The sequence below is a fragment of the Pelodiscus sinensis genome, chromosome 3 (assembly GCF_049634645.1).
Source record: "Pelodiscus sinensis isolate JC-2024 chromosome 3, ASM4963464v1, whole genome shotgun sequence".
Taxonomy (NCBI): domain Eukaryota; kingdom Metazoa; phylum Chordata; order Testudines; family Trionychidae; genus Pelodiscus; species Pelodiscus sinensis.
Window position 1 is genome coordinate 77,014,390 of NC_134713.1, and position 17,802 is coordinate 77,032,191.

General features: G+C 46.0%; 1 protein-coding gene across 1 annotated transcript in view; it reads left to right on the forward strand.

Annotated features, from left to right (window-relative positions):
• Positions 1-17,802, forward strand: part of NR2E1 (nuclear receptor subfamily 2 group E member 1) — an 88,216-nt gene that overhangs the window by 58,980 nt on the left and 11,434 nt on the right. Inside the window, exons 2-5 of the mRNA XM_075923183.1 lie at positions 4,997-5,142; positions 9,384-9,471; positions 12,142-12,377; positions 15,339-15,485. Of these exons, the coding sequence (XP_075779298.1) occupies positions 4,997-5,142; positions 9,384-9,471; positions 12,142-12,377; positions 15,339-15,485 (617 nt within the window). The remainder of the gene's footprint in view (positions 1-4,996; positions 5,143-9,383; positions 9,472-12,141; positions 12,378-15,338; positions 15,486-17,802) is intronic.

Here is a 17,802-nt window from a genome sequence, read left to right on the forward strand (position 1 = left end):
CATTCAGGCCCCCGGGGGAATTTTGGGGAGCTTGGAACAAGTTCTTGCACAACATGGGGTTTGTCATTCTTACCGGCTTGTTCCAACCGCGCAGCCTCCTAGTGAAATCTTGCTCCACGGTTGGTGTCGAGCATGTCTGAAATGCAGTTTATACGTGCAGCGAAGGGTTAGCTGTATTCCACCTGGAGGTGAGCGGGGTTTTTTTTGGAGGGGGGGTGGTCTGCGTGAGTCTGTGTGTGTGTGTGTTTGGTTTTAAAGAGCTAAAACGTGCTGATTCTCTCATGGAATTTACTCCGCCTTTTTCTGCAGGACAATATATTTTTTTAAAAAGAGTTTAAAACTCAGATCAGTAATAAATGACACGGAATCGCATAAGCAACTCTGCTGAAAGAGGATTTAAATGCAACACTTTGCACACCATTCGCAGTCATAGCAAATAATCCTGCAGAGAGGAAAGCAGAAACAACTTAAAAGTCACATTTTCCTTAATCCTAAATCCGTGTACCTCGTAACTGGGGAATTTGAAGTATGACTAACCGCTCCTGCGAAGAGCGGCTCCCTCGATCTAATCCCAAATGGCACTTTGGGAGTTTCTAATATGGATAGAGTTCAGTAACAAAAAGGGAAAAAATACACAATCCAATTGAATGTCTGACAAGTGATTGACTGGACATGTCTATTCCTTTCTATTTCATAGTTTTGGGTAGAACAGGGTCGTCGTGTTGCAATTTACACACGAGGAGCTGAAAAGTGAGTGTACACGTGAGTTTGCGACAATATGTACATAGCTGCTACTGTCCCACTACTGCATGCACACCTAACACACCCGCTGCTTGTCTTTGCTTCTAACCTCTATTATGCCGCATCCTCCTTTGTCCCTTGGAGGTTTGAATCCATGTAGGGAGAAGCCGCTGTTTTCGCTGGCTGCCTGGCCATTCTTGTTCGGAGTTTTGCCGTTGTTGCTTCAGTTCAGCCGGTCTCGAATCTAGGGGGCTATTTTGGGAAAGCGAGAGGGTGAAGTTGATTTCTGCCTATGTAGCGAGTGGCTTGTGTTCAGTATTTTCCTACAGATGCAATTAGGCTTTTCCCCCACCCCGCAAGGAACTTGATTTGTCACTAACAAAAGCCGAGCGGAGAAACCAAATGAAGATGTAAGGATTTGATCTCGCATTTCTGGCGCACTCAAAAGTCCCCCCGAAGTCCCCCATCGAGAGGGAATTGGGTAGCAAAGGATGAGGGAGCGAAAGCAGCAAATTAAAGAGTTTCCTGGCATATTTCTTTAAAGATAAGGTTAAAATAAAGCGGAGGAGACGGGTAGCAAAAAGGCCCAGTGGCCCAAATGCGTTTGAGGTGATAGAAAATATTTGGGGGGACAGAAAACCCAGAGCACTCAGAACCTTGGTTTGGCCAGACAGACTCCCCATCCTGCTGGGGCTTTCCCAGTACCCTTCTCAATTCTGCCACCGTGAAATCAGTCAGTCGCGCTTTGACTTCTGGCTCGGATATTCCCTGGAGCCAGTTCAAAGCCAGTGTGTTACTTACCGAGTTTTCCTCCCGCGAGAGCTGGCGCTTCCAGCGGCACCCACTGCCGTTTGAAATGGATTTGTTACCCGGCCCAGCCCGCTTTTCCCGAAATCTGACCAGGAGAGAAAAGCGCCTCTTCGCCTTTTATAGGCCGAGGGAAGAAAACCACCCCGGAATTTAGCTCTCGGGCTACGTTGCTATTTCTGGAACCTTGGGTGGATGCTCAGCACGCTGCACCATTGCATGGGGAACGGGTGAATTGTGCTATAGACACACAGGGTGCTGGTTGTGAGTAAAGAAAGAAAAAAGGGGGGGGGGGTCTCACGTTTCAGGAGACCAACGCAAATGTTGTAACCGAGGTGGGTAAAAGTTTGACGGGATTTCACGCGGCTTTTTTAGCACTTTCCTCAAATTGGTCTAATTTCTAAGCCTAGATTTGATCCAAGCGTCTCGTGGGAGAAGTTAGCTTTCGGGGAGAACAGGAGGGAGATTAAATTTAAAAAAACAATAAATGGGCAGGTTCATCCTGTACAGAGTAACTCGGCTACCCCCTGAAGCAGGAGAGAGATTGAGAGAGAGAGCGATCTAATGGGAAATCCGCAAAACGTTCCCGAAAGAACGGGTGCTAGCCTGTGATTGTAGCCACCAGAGAAAGGACCGAGGTCTGCGGCTGAGAGCGAAGTCAGAAGCAGATGGGGGGCGAAGGGAGAGTAATTTAGGGAGCTGCAGGCTCAAGGTATTTTCTACTGTGGCTTTTCTCCTAGGCCTGAGTCAACAAGCGTGAATCTTGCTCCAGTTTCTCTCCAGTTGAGTGTATAGTTATGTCAAACGTGCTCTCTGCCTGGGTGGCAACCAGACCCCATCCAGCAGTCCCGCAAACCCAGACTAACTTCTTTCAACAGCCTCTGATGGTAATTACAGTAATCGAAGCTGCCATATATCTTTAAGCAATTATGACACACAAAAAGCTGCCAAGGACCCCCCGTCGAGAGATGTTCAAAACGGTTTCCCAGTTCAACAAAATTAAGTTTTCTTAGCGTTGGACTTCTGAGACCACGCTCTGCTTCGTCAAATGGGAGCTCTTTTAAACAGGGTCAATCAGTTATCTCCTGACCCTGTGTCAAGTTAACATTTCTCTCTCGCTCGCTTCTTTTTTCTTTCTTTCATATTTGTTCTGCCCAAGAATTTTCTCGGAACAGCAGCCAGCCTGGGCTGAGTGGCTGACGCTCCACAAAGACGTTGAGGAGAGTCAGAAAGTAATTGACAAAGTGATCAGATGAGACTGACGCAGGATTGGGAGACGGAGAAAGTTTAGTTAGAGATGGAGTTGGGGGTGTGGAGGTCGACTTGCGAGTAGAATTATATTATACATGAATTACTATAAATCTAGCCGCAATTTTCATCGCCGACTTCTTTTTTATAATTATAGAGGCGAATGCTGAATTTAGCATTGTTATACCAGCTCTAAGACGAAGGGATTTTAAATAGTATTTTATCGTCTCTAGATCTGGCGAAATAAAATACAAAAAATGAACCTCGCCTTAGAAAAATGTTTTCATATTAAATAAAAGTCACCCTCCGATTTTATACAATATGCCAATACCGATAGCAATTGTTTAGTTCCCAAAAAGAGAGAGACCCTCACACTGTCCTTAATTTCACCCACTCACTGGCTAGTTTGAGACTGGCTTCAAAAATTCCTTGCGGTTGAAAAAACAAAGTTGTTTTTTTTCTGTAGCGGGAAGCTCCGATTTATCTGCAAGCTTCAGGCAAGGGAAGAAAGTGTAAGATTTGCATAGCTCAAATCACATTCCGCCGTGCCTCTGAACTCCGCATTTAGTTTGGCGGCGCCGGTGACATGACATAGAAGGGGATGGCACCGTTGCATGTACAATTTCAGTATGTGTGTGTGTGAGAGAGTGTGTATGCGTGTGTCAGTGGACGCTGAAGGGGGTGGGGGAGTCGAGTGCTCTCCCCTGTTGGCATTGTGTGATATCCGAATTCCCATGCTACTCTTTTTGACGGGTCACTGGTGACCCAATAGGCAGGTGGCAAGGAGGGCTTGTAATTACACAATCCCAGAAATCATTCCTTGTCCCCAAACCTTAGTCGCGATCTCCTACCTGCTGCAGATCCAGAGCCACAACTTACGTTACAGGCTTTAGGAGAAACCGGTGAGGTGACGGTCCTAGCTGCACTTGTTATTTATTGCGTAAAAGTTTTCCATTATTTAAGCCCTCTCCGCAGCCCCCTCCCTTCCTCAGCCCCTAACCTAATCCCCATTCCTCTAGCCGTGTTGTATATAGCAGCTGTCGAGTTTCATTTAGGGGAGAAGCTGGCAGCTTGTGCTGATTGGAGGCAGTCAAACGAGTTTCAATGGGAAAAATCATTAAGTTAACACTTTATCTAATGTCCCTATTGTCTGCCCGGAGGCATTGTTTTAAAGCCTCCGGATAGACACGTCTGAAAGCATCTCGAGCTCCTAAATTCTCTAGGGAGCAAGAGACTCCTCTGAATCTAGCTTCCAACCCCCTCCCCCACCCCGACCCTCCTTCCACCCCTATAGCCCCACACACTTAAGACACTCTGACTGAGCTAATGCAATGCAAAGCAAATTGCTATAAAGCACACCGGCCAGTGTTTTTCATATCCAGGTTTTGGGAGAGAACTGCTTGAGTTACTTGTGGGGGAAAAAGAGATGGTGTAAAAAGAAAAGAAAAGAAAAGAAAAGAAAAGAAAAGAAAAGAAAAGAAAAGAAAAGAAAAGAAAAAAGTGCTGGTAGTGAGTTTTGTGATAATCTTTGAAATAGGATTAATAATCTTGATACATTTTATTACTTTTGGTGCATTTGCAATTACAGTAAAAGTCGCTGGAAAGTAAACATAATTCAGACTGTGTGAACTTCCAGATAGATAGATAGATAGATAGATAGATAGATAGATAGATCCCTTTGATAGTACTAAACCAGGCGTTTCCAACATGTCCAGCAGTACATAAACTACATAAACTGTTCTTTCAAAAAATGAATGCAGGAAGTTTTGTTTAAATGTTAGGGAAATGGCAGCACATTCGAGGTAATGGCGGGAACAAGCACATCTGGAAGCTGTTTTTGTGACTTGCTTCTCTCCCCTCCCTGCCCACAGAACGTAGTTCTCCCTGTTGGAAGAGCACTACAGAATCTAGCAAAAACTTTTCTCTCCTAGCAGGAAGGTTTTGCTACTTGCGGCTGTTGCTGTAATCTTTCGTTCCAAAATGGGTCTTGGCGATTATAGAAGGTCCAAATAAATGTAGCGGTGCATGAATAATTCTCATTGTAGGAAACTGACACATGCTCAAGGAAAAGAAGGTTGGCTATAAAATCACTTCATTATTTGCTTTTATCGGAGCTCCGGTGCTAATCCCTTCAGAGGTCAGATTGCTTAGTTCTCTCCCTCTCTCTTTCTCCCCCCTCCCCTTGCCTCTGCTTTTTCAGGTCGTATTTTAGATATCCCTTGTAAAGTGTGTGGGGACCGCAGCTCCGGCAAGCACTATGGGGTTTACGCCTGCGACGGATGCTCGGGATTTTTCAAACGGAGCATCAGGAGGAATCGGACGTACGTCTGCAAATCTGGAAATCAGGTACTAGGGACAGCATCCCCCTTCCACTATTGTACTGTGACCCTGGAGTTCCCCTCTGTCCTGCCGAATAGCGAGCACAATCCCATATGCACCCTGCCAACTGGATCCCACCCCAGTTTAATACATTCTAGAAAGGGGGGGCTGGTCTTCCTCGGTGATAGATTTTAAGCAGCTCAGGTCGTTTGCCTAACATTTTAGGATGTTTACATTTCTACAGTGCGTTTCAATGCCAGCTTCTTCCGGGCACGTATTATAATAGAACAGGAGTCACCTTTCTGGGGGGATTTAAATGGCAAATCAACAATCAGATCTCATGCTTCAAGACAGAATGGTCGCCTGCAGCGGCCAGGAAGGAATGTCTACCCAGCCACTTCATTGTGGGGGAGTTTCGCCAGAGCTACTGACCAGTGAATTGGCTCGGCAGCATTAGGTATTGCACTGAGGCAGGATAACGGATTCCACACGTCAGATATTTCCTCTTAACTCAAGAGGCAGTCACAATGAGAGTGAACTGCCATGTGGCAAACAGCACAATGTGTATTAGCCTTAGGCTGGGCAGTTTTCCGAGGCCAGTCCCCCAGGCTCGGTGTGTGGAGAATACGCCCTGGTTTCGCGCACCTGTGGCAGTACCTGTGACCCCGGAGTATAGAAATACTCGGCCAGAGACACTGCAAGCCAGTGGACTTTAACGACAATCCCCTGCCTTAGTGTGATCTCCTCTTGCTGCAGGTTCCAGGTTCTATATTTGTCTCGGCTGCCTCACCGGGCAAGGCACCGCCTTGCCTGTTTGCATGGAAAAGAGGGCCCGAGAGACCACTATTTTGAGCCGATGCTCTGACACCTACAAATATATCCAAGTCGGGAAACAATCAACACCCCCTTCCAATTCCTGTCTCCCCTACTTTTGTCCCCCTCCCCCGGAATTACAAGACAAGCGCAGCTACGGGGCGAGAGGCGGGTGAGTGGAGGAGCTGATGAGGTCAAGCCAAGCCAATACCATAGTTACAGGGACGATTTCTTGAAAACAAAACTTCCCCTCCCGCCCATCTCGCTGGAAAAGGCCTTGGCACAAGCCAGAGTGCCTTGTCCGGATCACTGTGAAACTCGGGACAGCAACAATCCCAGCTCGCACCAACTATCTAATAAAAGCAACCAGCCAAGGCGGGTGAGGCAGCATTGTTTGCTGAACTAACTTCTGTGGGTGAAAGAGACAAGCTTTGGAGCGCGTATTCAGGACAGCGGCGCTCAAAAGCGGGTCCTTTTCATCCGCAGGGGTTGCTCTAATCAAAGATCTCGCCTCGCCCACCTTGTCTCGCTCAGCCCCTGAGACCAGCCGGCTGCAGCAAAGCCGCAAGTAGATTCTAATCAAGGCAACTAGAAGATTTCAGTCCAGGCTTAATTCGAATTGGCCGTGTTGCAACTAGACTGGGGAGGGGGGCTCTGCGGAGCATTCGAACTGTTCGCTCACGCCGGAAAAGCCTTTTCACTTTACGCCCCACTCTTTGTCTCCTCTGTGTGTTCCCAACCCCACGCCGCGCCGGCCCCTGGCGAGTTCCCACGGGCGGCACTGTGACTCGGGCAAGGCCGGGCGTGGGGCGGTCACACGTGTAACCATACGGTTATATAGAGCGTCCACCAGGGCGCCGTGTAACTCGTGTTACCTCCACTCGCCCCCCGCCCCTTCTAACGATCGGCTCCCAGGGACGCTCAGAGGCTGCCCCCTCAACAGGCGGATGGCACAGAAAGCGCTGCAGTAAGGTGTTCGGACAACGTGCGCTGTGCTTGGCGACCCGTGCGGGGAGAGGAACTAGCTGGACTCGATGACCTCCAAGGTCTCTTCCAGCCCTAGGAGTCTAGCTAGAAATCATCCTCCCTCGTAACAACCCTGCGTTACGCGCCCTCGGCTTCTGGTCCTGGGATTGACTCTAAGGGTGTTTTAACTGGGAAGCTGGTTTTCTTTGCTCTCACTTTGCATGCACGCCTGCCCCGGCCCGAAGCGAAGCCACGGACAGCTGTGGGCGTTTCGCCCCGTGCTTCAGTGGGAGCTGGAGACTCCCGTAAGACTTTAGAGTACCTTTCGCTCTGCAGCCTGGCTTCTGGGAGGCCGGTGGTCAGTGACCCAATGTCAATTCTACGGGCTGTCGGCGGCTGCGAACCGGTTTCCAGCTCACACCGCAAGTCAGAACTGCGGGGAGTTCCAGCCAGATTGTTTCTGACTAATTAACACCAGCTCCTCTGGATTGTTCTCTGCCAAGCTGCCCCTTTTCTGAGAAGGGTTTCCCTCCATGATTATGTCTCAGAGGGCACCGGAGGCGTGGGGGGATGGCAGTACACCCACACCAGATGTCAGGAGTTAGCACTAGGTGCCTAGCAAAGGGTTGGCGCAAAAAGGAAGAGCCATTAGCTTTTGCTTGCTTGATGAATCAGCTTAAAAACCAATAAATAGTCTAAGAGCACCTTAAAGACTAACAAAACATGTAGATGGTATCATGAGCTTTCGTAGGCAAAACCCACTTCTTCAGATGACCGGAGTATTAAAAGTCCAAATCCAAGAATAAATAAGGGAAGGCGGGAAAATAGTGAATTGGAGTGTTCAAGTTACAAGAAGCCAATAAGAACAATTTGCACTTTCTCTAAGTACCCCTTGTTTAGTTGGTTAAGTCATTAGGATGTTAAGTCATTAGGATGACTTAACCAACTAAACAATGGGTACTTAAGAAGGTGCAAATTGTTCTTATCGACTTCTAATTTATTATTTCTCCCCCTCCCCCATTCAATTCCCCCCTTCCGTTATTTATTCTTGGATCTGGACTTTTAATACTTCAGTCATCTGAAGAAATGGGTTGTGCCCACCAAAGCTCATGACACCATCTACACATTTTGTTAGTCTTTAAGGTGCTGCTAGACTTCCTTGTTTGTTTAAGTTTTTCCAGTTACACACTGACTCGGCTACCCCTCTGAAGCTTTTGATGAATCAAGTTATCTGTGATCCCCGGGCTAAATGATTAGAGCTGGTGCTCGAGTATTACCTCCCCCGTTCCTTCCCCCCCGCCTCCCAACTGCGTCGTTTGCTTTAATTTTTTTTTACAATTGTGATGCGTTGTCATTAGTATTTACATTTACTAACAACTCCCCCCCCCCCCCCATCTTGCCCTCTGTTCTTACGGTCTCCATGCCCGCTACCTCCCCATGGGCTAAAGTCTGGCTTTGCGGGTGGATATTTCTGGCTTACTGAGCCTAGGGCTGTATGTGACTTTCTGGGACTATGGATGGCTTTAAGTTCATACTGCTCCTCATCGGACAGGGGCTCCCGCCGCACCTGCAGGCCTGGGGAGCTTTGTTATTTCGGGGCGCAGGCGGAGCCTCTGGGGGTGGGGAGCTGTCTAAGGTGCTGAAACAGATTTGCCCTTTGCCACCTGCCCACCCATTTATCAGGGTCCACATTCTATCCGCTTTTCTCCTTCCAGTAGCCCCATTGGGCCAGGTTCTGATCTTACACGGGAGGAAATCCTCATTAACGCCATTGGGGGTCACTGCGGAGCGACTCCAGTTTTTCCCCCTGTGTGACTGAGGCCAGATTCTGTTTCATGGATTTCACCTGGGCTGATCCCAGGACTGAGCCAGCGGGATCTGGTCCCTTACACCTCGTAAGACTCTACATACTCTACAACCCAGAGGGAGTCTCCCCCGGAAAAAGCCCGTGGTACTAGGTCGGATTCTAGGAGCAGGGACTCATGCCCGCCTTTCTGGATTTGGCACGCACCAATCCCCCCTTCACTTGTTTCGGGAGAAGCTCCCCATTCCTGCACAGCCGACAGCCCCATAGCTGAAGCGATCCTGCAAACCAAATCATTGTACCTCCTAACTCCCGGTTTCTGTCCAGCTACAGACTGCGCTGCCCAAGGGCCAAGTCTGAGCCGTTTGCTCGGGCCAGACTCCCTTTTGGCGTCGCTGGGAGTTGTGCCTGAGCAAGGACCGTGCACACAGGTGTCCCAGGGAAGGGCTGACGGTGGCATCGGTTACAAGCAGAAGTGCCTGCTGGTTTCAGGGGGATGTTCTGCTTGGAAACTCTTAAGCACCACAACCCCTCCCTCTTCACTAGTACTTCTTAGGCGGACCATAAGCAGCCGGGGCGGGAGGAGGGGGCAGGGAGCATCCCCAATGCTGTGCTCTGGGAGCAGGTTCTCAGCTGTTGGCTCGTCAGGTGCCATCCCTTAAGGAGAGGGGTTTCTCTGTTGCAGGGAGGTTGCCCCGTGGATAAGACGCACAGGAACCAATGCAGGGCGTGCCGCCTGAAGAAGTGCTTGGAAGTGAACATGAACAAAGACGGTATTTGCACACAGCCCCTCCCCACCTCTCCCCCCCCTTCTCCCCTGGGCTGCGTTGTAGGAACTTACTCAGGAAAACCCCGGCTCGCAATGCGAGCGCCCCGTAACATTCCCTCCCAGCTGCCCGCAGAGTTCCCTTCCCCTTCCTCTTCCCCTGTGCCTGCCGCTAGGGCCACGCTGGGAAGGCTTGGCGGCAAAAGCACCGACGCTCCCCATTTCTCCGCTTGGCCCAACCAACATAGCCCGCCGGCCTGCCTTCACTCCCCTACCCCCGCCCACTCACGGCCCTAATTCGGAGCCGATCCGTTCCCCTCGGAACGTCTGGGATCCAGCTGTGTGCAATGGGCTCAAAGCCTGCCACAAAAGCAGCTCAAACAGGGAAACAAATGCGAGGAAACCACAAATGATCGTATTCCAGCCAACCCCAGCCCTCGGCCGGCAACCACTCGAGTTAGGGGAGCGATGCCGGGGATGGGTTTGGCCCATAATGCCCAGATCCAGCGTCTGCCGGGTTTTTGTGCAGGTATCGGGAAGTGTCACAGAGCGCTGAGTAATGATGACCCAGTTGTTCCAGAGCTGAGCGTTGATCTGGCTAGACACAATCTAGCCCCTTGTTTCAACGTCTGAGTCGGACCAGAAAAAAAGAGTAGTTCTATAATAACTTAATGAAATGCAGGCAGTGGGTGCAACCCTCAGTTTACAGAAGACAATAGGGCAGGATTCCCTTGCTTTATTCGGAGAACTAAGAACCTTGCTGTGAAAATTAGCCTTTCACCTTAGCTTTGTTTGAGCCGCAACGACTAAGAATAGAATTAAGAATCAATTCAAGCCCCTCAGGTGGAAGCCAGGAGGCCTGGCATTGGTCAGCAAACTAAGCTGTGAGATTTCCCTGGTTGTCTTAACAATACACAATAAACTCGTGTGCAGCCGTCTCATGCCTTCAGTGCCCAATAAACCTTTAAACACATTTTGGTCAGGAAAAAAATGAAATCCTGGCTTCTGGGATGTCCTGGGCAAAACTCTGATTGACCTGGATGGGGCCAGGATTTCAGGCTCAGATGGATTTATTAGCACATGTAAAACAGTGGCATACATTAACAGTATCTTTGCTGATGTACTTGCCACAATTAGCGGCAGAAATCTTCTCAACTTGAATCCGATTCCGATCCGATGAAGACGAGTAAGGGTGTGTCTAAACACCAGGCCTTAACTTAAAGTAAGCTACACAAACTGAGCTACATCAATTGCACAGCTTATTTCGAAATAGCTTATTTCAAAATTGGGAGCCTCTACACAGCAATTATTTTGAGAGAGAGCACTTTTCGGGTGTGTCCACACAGCACCCTAAACTCAAAATGAGATATGTAATTTGTGCTACACAAATTGAGTATCTTATTCCGAATCTACTTTGAAATACCTTATTCTGAAATTTGGTACATCTACACAGTGCCAAATTTCAAAATAATGCACTATTTTGAGCCATCCTTGTGCAACAAGGTTTACTGGGATGGTGAAATAGCATGCCCATTATTTTGAAAAATATTTTGAAAAATATTTTGAAATAATAGGAGGCTTGTGTAGACACCGGGTAGCTATTTCGGGACACCTCTGATATCCCAAAATAGCCATGCAGTGTAGACGTACTCTTCCTCTGACTTCCCTTACTCCTTGTACAATGAGGGTTACAGGAGTGGGAGTAAGAAGTCCTCCAACTTAATAGTATTTTGACATTATTTTGAAATAACTGCCTGCTGTGTAGAGGTGGACTAAGTTATTTTGAAATAATACTAATTATTTCAAAATAATGTTGCTGTGTAGACATACCCTAAGAGTTTAATTGGTCAAACATTCTAGGGGCCACTATAGGTAGAAATTCTTACCCAGCCTTGAAATAATTCTGAATTAAACTTGTTTTTCCCCTATTGGTCTGGTCCTAATGCCTGCCAGAGTCAGTCTGGAAAGCACTGTGCTGTCATTGCTTCTCCAGGAATTAATGATTAATCTTTAATTGAAGATTATATCATGTGATGAAACCTCCAAAGAACATATCCAACCAACACTGGCAACCCTCTTGCTGATGGGACAGGCCCAAATAGCCTTGCAGATCCCAGGAGACCTAGAACCTCAGTAGAGCTACCCCTTAATTCTGCCCGTAAGGCTAATTCAATGCTCATTCCAGATTACAAAACAAACTGTGCTCTTCAACATCAATATGATCCAGTAACTAGTTAGCACGCTCCCCTGCAAAGCACCCCACACAGCACTCCTAAACTAGACATAGCAGGACAAAAACACCAGGGCTCCGAACTGTGTATTCCACTCAATGAATAACATTGTAATGACGGAGAGAAGGCTGCTATCCCTGTAAATGAAATCCAGACACATATTAGCTGTTAGCTGTTTTCATTGGTTTGCAGGAAAGAATCTGGCAGTGTAGATTTATGCTGCATTTCATATCACTCACGCAATATTAGGTACTGCAAATAATTACATGGCATGCAGTATCAGGCACTTGATTGTGCATATAACAGTAAATAACCAAGGACAGTGAAGTTCAGTGAGGTCTGTCCCAAAGTTCTTTTATTGGGGGGGATTTCCATTGATTTCAATGGGCGTTGGGATCAGGCCACAAGTGGGTAATGTATCCACTAAATGAGACTTTTTCTCCTAGCTGTGCAACATGAAAGAGGACCAAGAACATCCACAATAAGGAAGCAAGTAGCACTGTATTTCAGAGGCCACAAGGAAGAGAATGGAGCGACACCCCACTTTCCTTCTGCAGCGTTACCAGCTCCAGCCTTCTTTACTGCTGTCACACAGCTGGAGCCTCACAATCTGGAACTGGCTGCTGTATCTACTACCCCCGAAAGGCAGACATTGGTGGGACTGGCACAACCAACTCCAAAGGTCAGTTGCCTTCCATGTTCTAGTCAGGGACACTGGGACAGAGTTCAGAGATGCGGGAGAAAATATTAGAACCTGAAACCAGGCTTTGGAAAGTCTTGTTTTACAGCCGGGTTTGTTAATTGTCTCCAGAGGGTTTGTGAGGTCCAGTAATGTCTATAGTATAATACAGATCCAGACCCAATACTATCCCAATACTATGAAGTAGAAAACCTCTGCTATTGACCTGAGGGAGAATTGTATTTGAATAACAACTTTAGGGTTGGCCTCCCAATATTTATAAGATTCTTTTGGTGGAGAGTAAAAGAACGATTGTCAGCAAGTTAAAATCATTCTCAGCGTGTAGCGATAAATACACACGACTGCATTTTAGACATTAGCACACACCATTTGTGAACGGCTGTAGTATATGTATGATATTAATATGCATTCCATGGAAAGACATACAGAAAGTAGAACGGTTCATAAATACTGCCATCTGCAGTCTACCCACCAACCTACATGTTTCAGTCTTGGACACAGTATTATTAAAATGACGAGATGATTGGAAAATCATTGACTTTCTGGACAATAAAAGTCTCTGTAATAACTAAGCCCCATAATGCACTGTAATATATTGAACAAATTCTCTTTATTTCTTCGTTTTTGACATTTAGTAAACAGCATAGGAAATCGCTGTCATAAACTTGGCAGATGAGCCTTAGTTACGAGTTATTGAAATCAATAACTGAAACATCTTAATGCTTTTCTTTCCAAAATAGTAATATGGACAGTTGTATTTAGAGTACATAACAAATTACAGGCAAATGGTAAATCAACCCGGTCTATTGTTTGGTGAATCCCACTGTGAACTTCCTTGTAAAATCAGATTCTTATTTTTGTAAATGTAAATTCAAAAATATGAAACCAGAAATTATTTTGCTCTGTGACCTCTGCACACCATTTAAGCACATGTTTAAATCAGTGGGACTTAATAAGCATGTGACTAAGGAAAAGCAGAATAGAGATAGACTGCTGAATATGGGAGACAAAATATAACGTTGATCCAAACATATATATTTCTGCTGTGAAAGAAGAGAAATTTGAAAAAAATCTAAAGAGATAGAGTCCAGGAATTAATAAGTTTCTTCTACCATTGCATTATTTCTTGCCATACTTGTAAGATTATCCTTTGTGGACCCATTTAATCCCATGGATAACAAAGCAAATGACCTGGTTTTTAAAGGGCCCACTGAAGCCAATGGAAGTTTTGCTATTAATATCAGTGGATGCGGGATGGGATCACTTTAGTTATCTGTGTACAGGAATGACTAGTGAAGTAGAAGCATATCTGAGGAGAAAGATTTAAAAAAAAGGGCAGGGCTCTGTAGCCAAGGGTTCATTTCTAGTTTATGTTTAATGTTCCCAAATGCTTTTGTTTCAATGTTTCAGCCAGCCACCTGCAGGTTCAGAGATTCTCCCTTCCCCTTCTTTTTGCTCAAGAGTTCTTGAGCAAAAGGTCTTGCACAACAGGACGTCTGCATTGCCATGTGCTTTTGTGCAAGAGATATGCTTTTGCGCCAGTGTCCATGGCAGAGTGGATGCTCTATTGCGCAAGAAAGCTCTGATGGTTATTTTAACCATAGGGGTTTCTTGCGCAAGAAACCCCTGTTGCCTGTCCACACTGCCTTCTTGCGCAAGAGCTCTTGCACAAGAGGGGTTATTCCATGTGGGGAGAGGAATAACTCTTGCACAAGAAGCCCTCTGTTCTGACGCTTTACTGTAAATTTACTTGCGCAAGATGCACGTGCAGTGTAGACGCTCCGCAAGTTTTTGTGCAAGAACAGCTGTTCTTGTGCAAAAAGCCTGCAGTGTACTCATAGCCCCAGAGTATAATGCTGCTGTTTGGCCAGTTTAGTTTTATCTTTTCGTTTGTTTGTTTTTAATCTCCTTCCTCTGAAGCTTCAGAGATGGCCATAGCTGGAGATGGGACAATGGGTGGGCTGGGCCAAGTGCATTCTGTCTCTCAGGTTCTTGGCTGGTTGGTTCCTACTCACACACAGAGGGATCACTATATACAAGGTTGGGAACACGTTATAAGTTGGGAAGGTGAGAGTGGGGAAGGGGGGCCACTTTGTGACATATACATGTGGGTCACTTGCCAGGGTTAGCAATCACGTGCCTGCCCTTGCTTCAGACACTGCTGCATCTCAGTCCTGGGACAACACATAGGGGGCTTGGGAGGGCACATGCCACCAAAAACTATGGCCAGAGAGGCAAGGAGCTGTCCAGCAGCTTGTGGGGCCAGAGTCCCTGGTTGGCCCAGGGGGGTCTGTGAGGAGGGGGCTGGCACCTGCAGCAGGGGTCTAGCCCTCTTGCACTCACTGGCAATGGTAGGGAAAGCGGAGCAAGACATCCCCAGCTCTCTCTGCTCTCCTGGCCATGTTGCTTAGAGAGGGGTGGCACTGCCCCCACACTCACTAGCAGGAAGCAGGATGATGCAGCCAGTGGGGCAGAACAAGCTGGAGTCATGTTGTTCCATTTCCTCTGCCACTGCTGGTGAGTGAAAGGGGCTGGTCCCTTGGCCCTACTAGTCCCCTGGGGCCACACTGGTCAAGGGAGGAGGTGGAGTGGGGGCAGAGCAAGGGCAGGAAGGGGCAAGGAGAGAGGAGGCCTGGGGAGGATGGAGGTTGTCCTGGCCCTTCCTCAGGCTGGGGGCTCACATGGTCAGTGGCCCTCCATGAGCCCCCTCACCAGTCACCCCTGTCTCAGTCCCTCTTCTTGTCTGTCTGTGGCACTTAACAGTCTAGTCTCCTGTGGACTGTAATACCTTGGTCTCATGTCAGTTGCTGGGTTTACTATATCTGGAGTGGCCTGGGATACAGGAAGTCAGGCAAGTTGATGTGCTGGTCCCTTCCAACATTCAACTCTACAGCTATCTTAGTCACTTTTAATGATTATTCCTTTTTAATATTTTTCTATTAGTACCCCCACGAAGTCAATGGTACCCCTATGTATCTCTATGAAGTGGCCACAGAATCCGTTTGTGAATCAGCTGCCAGGCTTCTCTTTATGAGTATCAAATGGGCCAAGAGTGTTCCCGCCTTTTCCACTCTGTCATTACAAGATCAGGTAAGACTTACCCAATGAGTATTTGTCCACAGCCGGGCCACAAGGGTCCACCACATTCAGATCTAGGTCACATTTTTTTGATGTCGTCCATCTCTAAAATAATATGTTGTTTTAACAGCAATTTTCATAATCTGAAATAGGTATTCTGTGGTGCAGATGAAACCCAGATAGGAAATAGATGTTGCTATAAGTTACATATTATGAGAGGCACCATGTTCCAGGGGACAAAGCACAGGGCAGGAAGTCAGGAAATGATGAAGTCAGGGATGAGATCCTAGCCCCACTGAAGTAAATGGCAAAGTTCTTGTTGATCTCAATGGGGCTAAGAGTTCACCTCCCAGTTATATTCCTGGCTCTCCTATTGACTTTTAGTCTGAACTCTGGCAACAAGCCATTTAATTTCTGTGTGCTTCAGCTTCTCCAGTTGCAAAACACATATGCTGGTATTTATTCTCCTTTGTAAAGTGCTTAGAACTCTGTGGATGAAAAATGCACTTCAGTAAACATTTTTACCATTTAATCGTACTATTGCACACTGGCCAAATGTGTGTCACACTGGCTTCAGTGAAGTTACTCCATATTTACACTGATCTGACTCAGAGCAAAATTCAGCACACTCTTTTTTTCCTAATTAAAATCCTCCTTAATTTGTCTTGTTTTCCTCAGTGACAACTTGCCTTTGCCGTAAGTGATTTGTGAGTGAGCCATAGTAACTAAAGCATTCTTAATTACTTGATTTTTGATGAGGACATGATCTATTTTATATTATGCCTTAGTTCTGAAAAGTTATTGGACAATAATGAAAGGAATAAACTACACAAAGCTCCAATCCAATCTAATAGTTCTATATCAACGAGTTTAAGTTTATAATATAATAACTAGAAGGAAAAGTCATACATGAGTGTAGAGCTAACTGTATTAAACTCTTATATTCGTTACCAAATAAAATATAATATTTGGTGTGTAATATGTTAGTGTGAGTACATAAATAAATGCATATTGTGAGCAGAAAAAGATTTTTAGAATACAATAGAGTTTTCTACCTAAAACGTATCACATGCAACACAAAAAGACATTTGTTTAGATAAACGGAAAGGTCCCTTTTCTAGAGATAGCCCCAGATTTTGAGAGCCCTTCTGTGAAGTTAGCTATGTGGGACCTCATTCACCTTTCTCTGTGTATTGTCACCAGCAAATCAGGTATACACATTCAGGGCCACTGAATGAGTGGGATCTTAAAGAGGCTGAAGAGCAGGCATAAGCCAAAGGCTTAACTGTAAACAAGGAACAAATGACAGGAAGATAATTGGAGTGGGCCCAGCTCATCAGCTGCTGCGTGCAAGTCATTTCTGTCCACTTCAAATACAGTATCTGCTCTGGAGTAGGAAGCTGGATGAGGCTTAGGAAGGAGTTGCAGAATCAGGCCTACAGTGTACTCTATTACTCAGACATTATGGTTTTGCTTTTTGAAAACTGCTATGGTTGCTAGAAAACAATCAATCATAATGCCACAATGACTAAATTCAGCCATGGATTGTTGACACCCACAGCAGCAATGACTAAATTTAGCCATGGATTATTGCATCCACCTAGGCCAGAGCTAAGTTTGTTCTAATATGTAAAAATTCCCCCTGATCATCCCTCCAGGAAGAATGGGGCTAAGAGAGCGGAGGAAGGAAACATATTTAAAAAGAAAGGCCCCTTAATATGGAAGAAATGGTTAATGCACATTCCATATCATTGAACATTTCCCATTAAACTCACAGAAATCAGTTTTTTCTGTCATCTTAAATGAACTAGCTACATACTTGACTTCCATTTCAAATGTGAGGTATTAGTAAATTATTAATTTAAAATGTATTAATTAATTACATCTGTTTAAAAGTTCTAACAGCATCAACTTCACTGTTCTTCCCTTCAAGTTGTAAAGAAGGGAAGGAGTGGTAAAGATTAGACCTGGATCCACATTTCTCAGAATTCAGAGGTTCCAATATGGAACTGTGGGCTGAACCTTTATGATTCCTCCACTGCCTCTCACATTCAGGAGAATCTCAAGGACAATAACTCTCGTTTTAATAGTATTATCTCCTAGCTAGAGAGTTAGATGAGTCTTACAATAGTACTAATGTTCAATTTAATTTGATAATGGCATAGATGTAAATATCGGAATTTCCTCTGCATGGCTTTGCCATCTAGCTGAAGAGTCTAAAATCTTTTCCTAGGATCTGCTTTCATTTTGAGCATCTTGAGAAAACTTAAAATGTTATGATTCTAGAACCATATGTTACTTTTTTTATTTGAAAAATGTGGACCCCTTT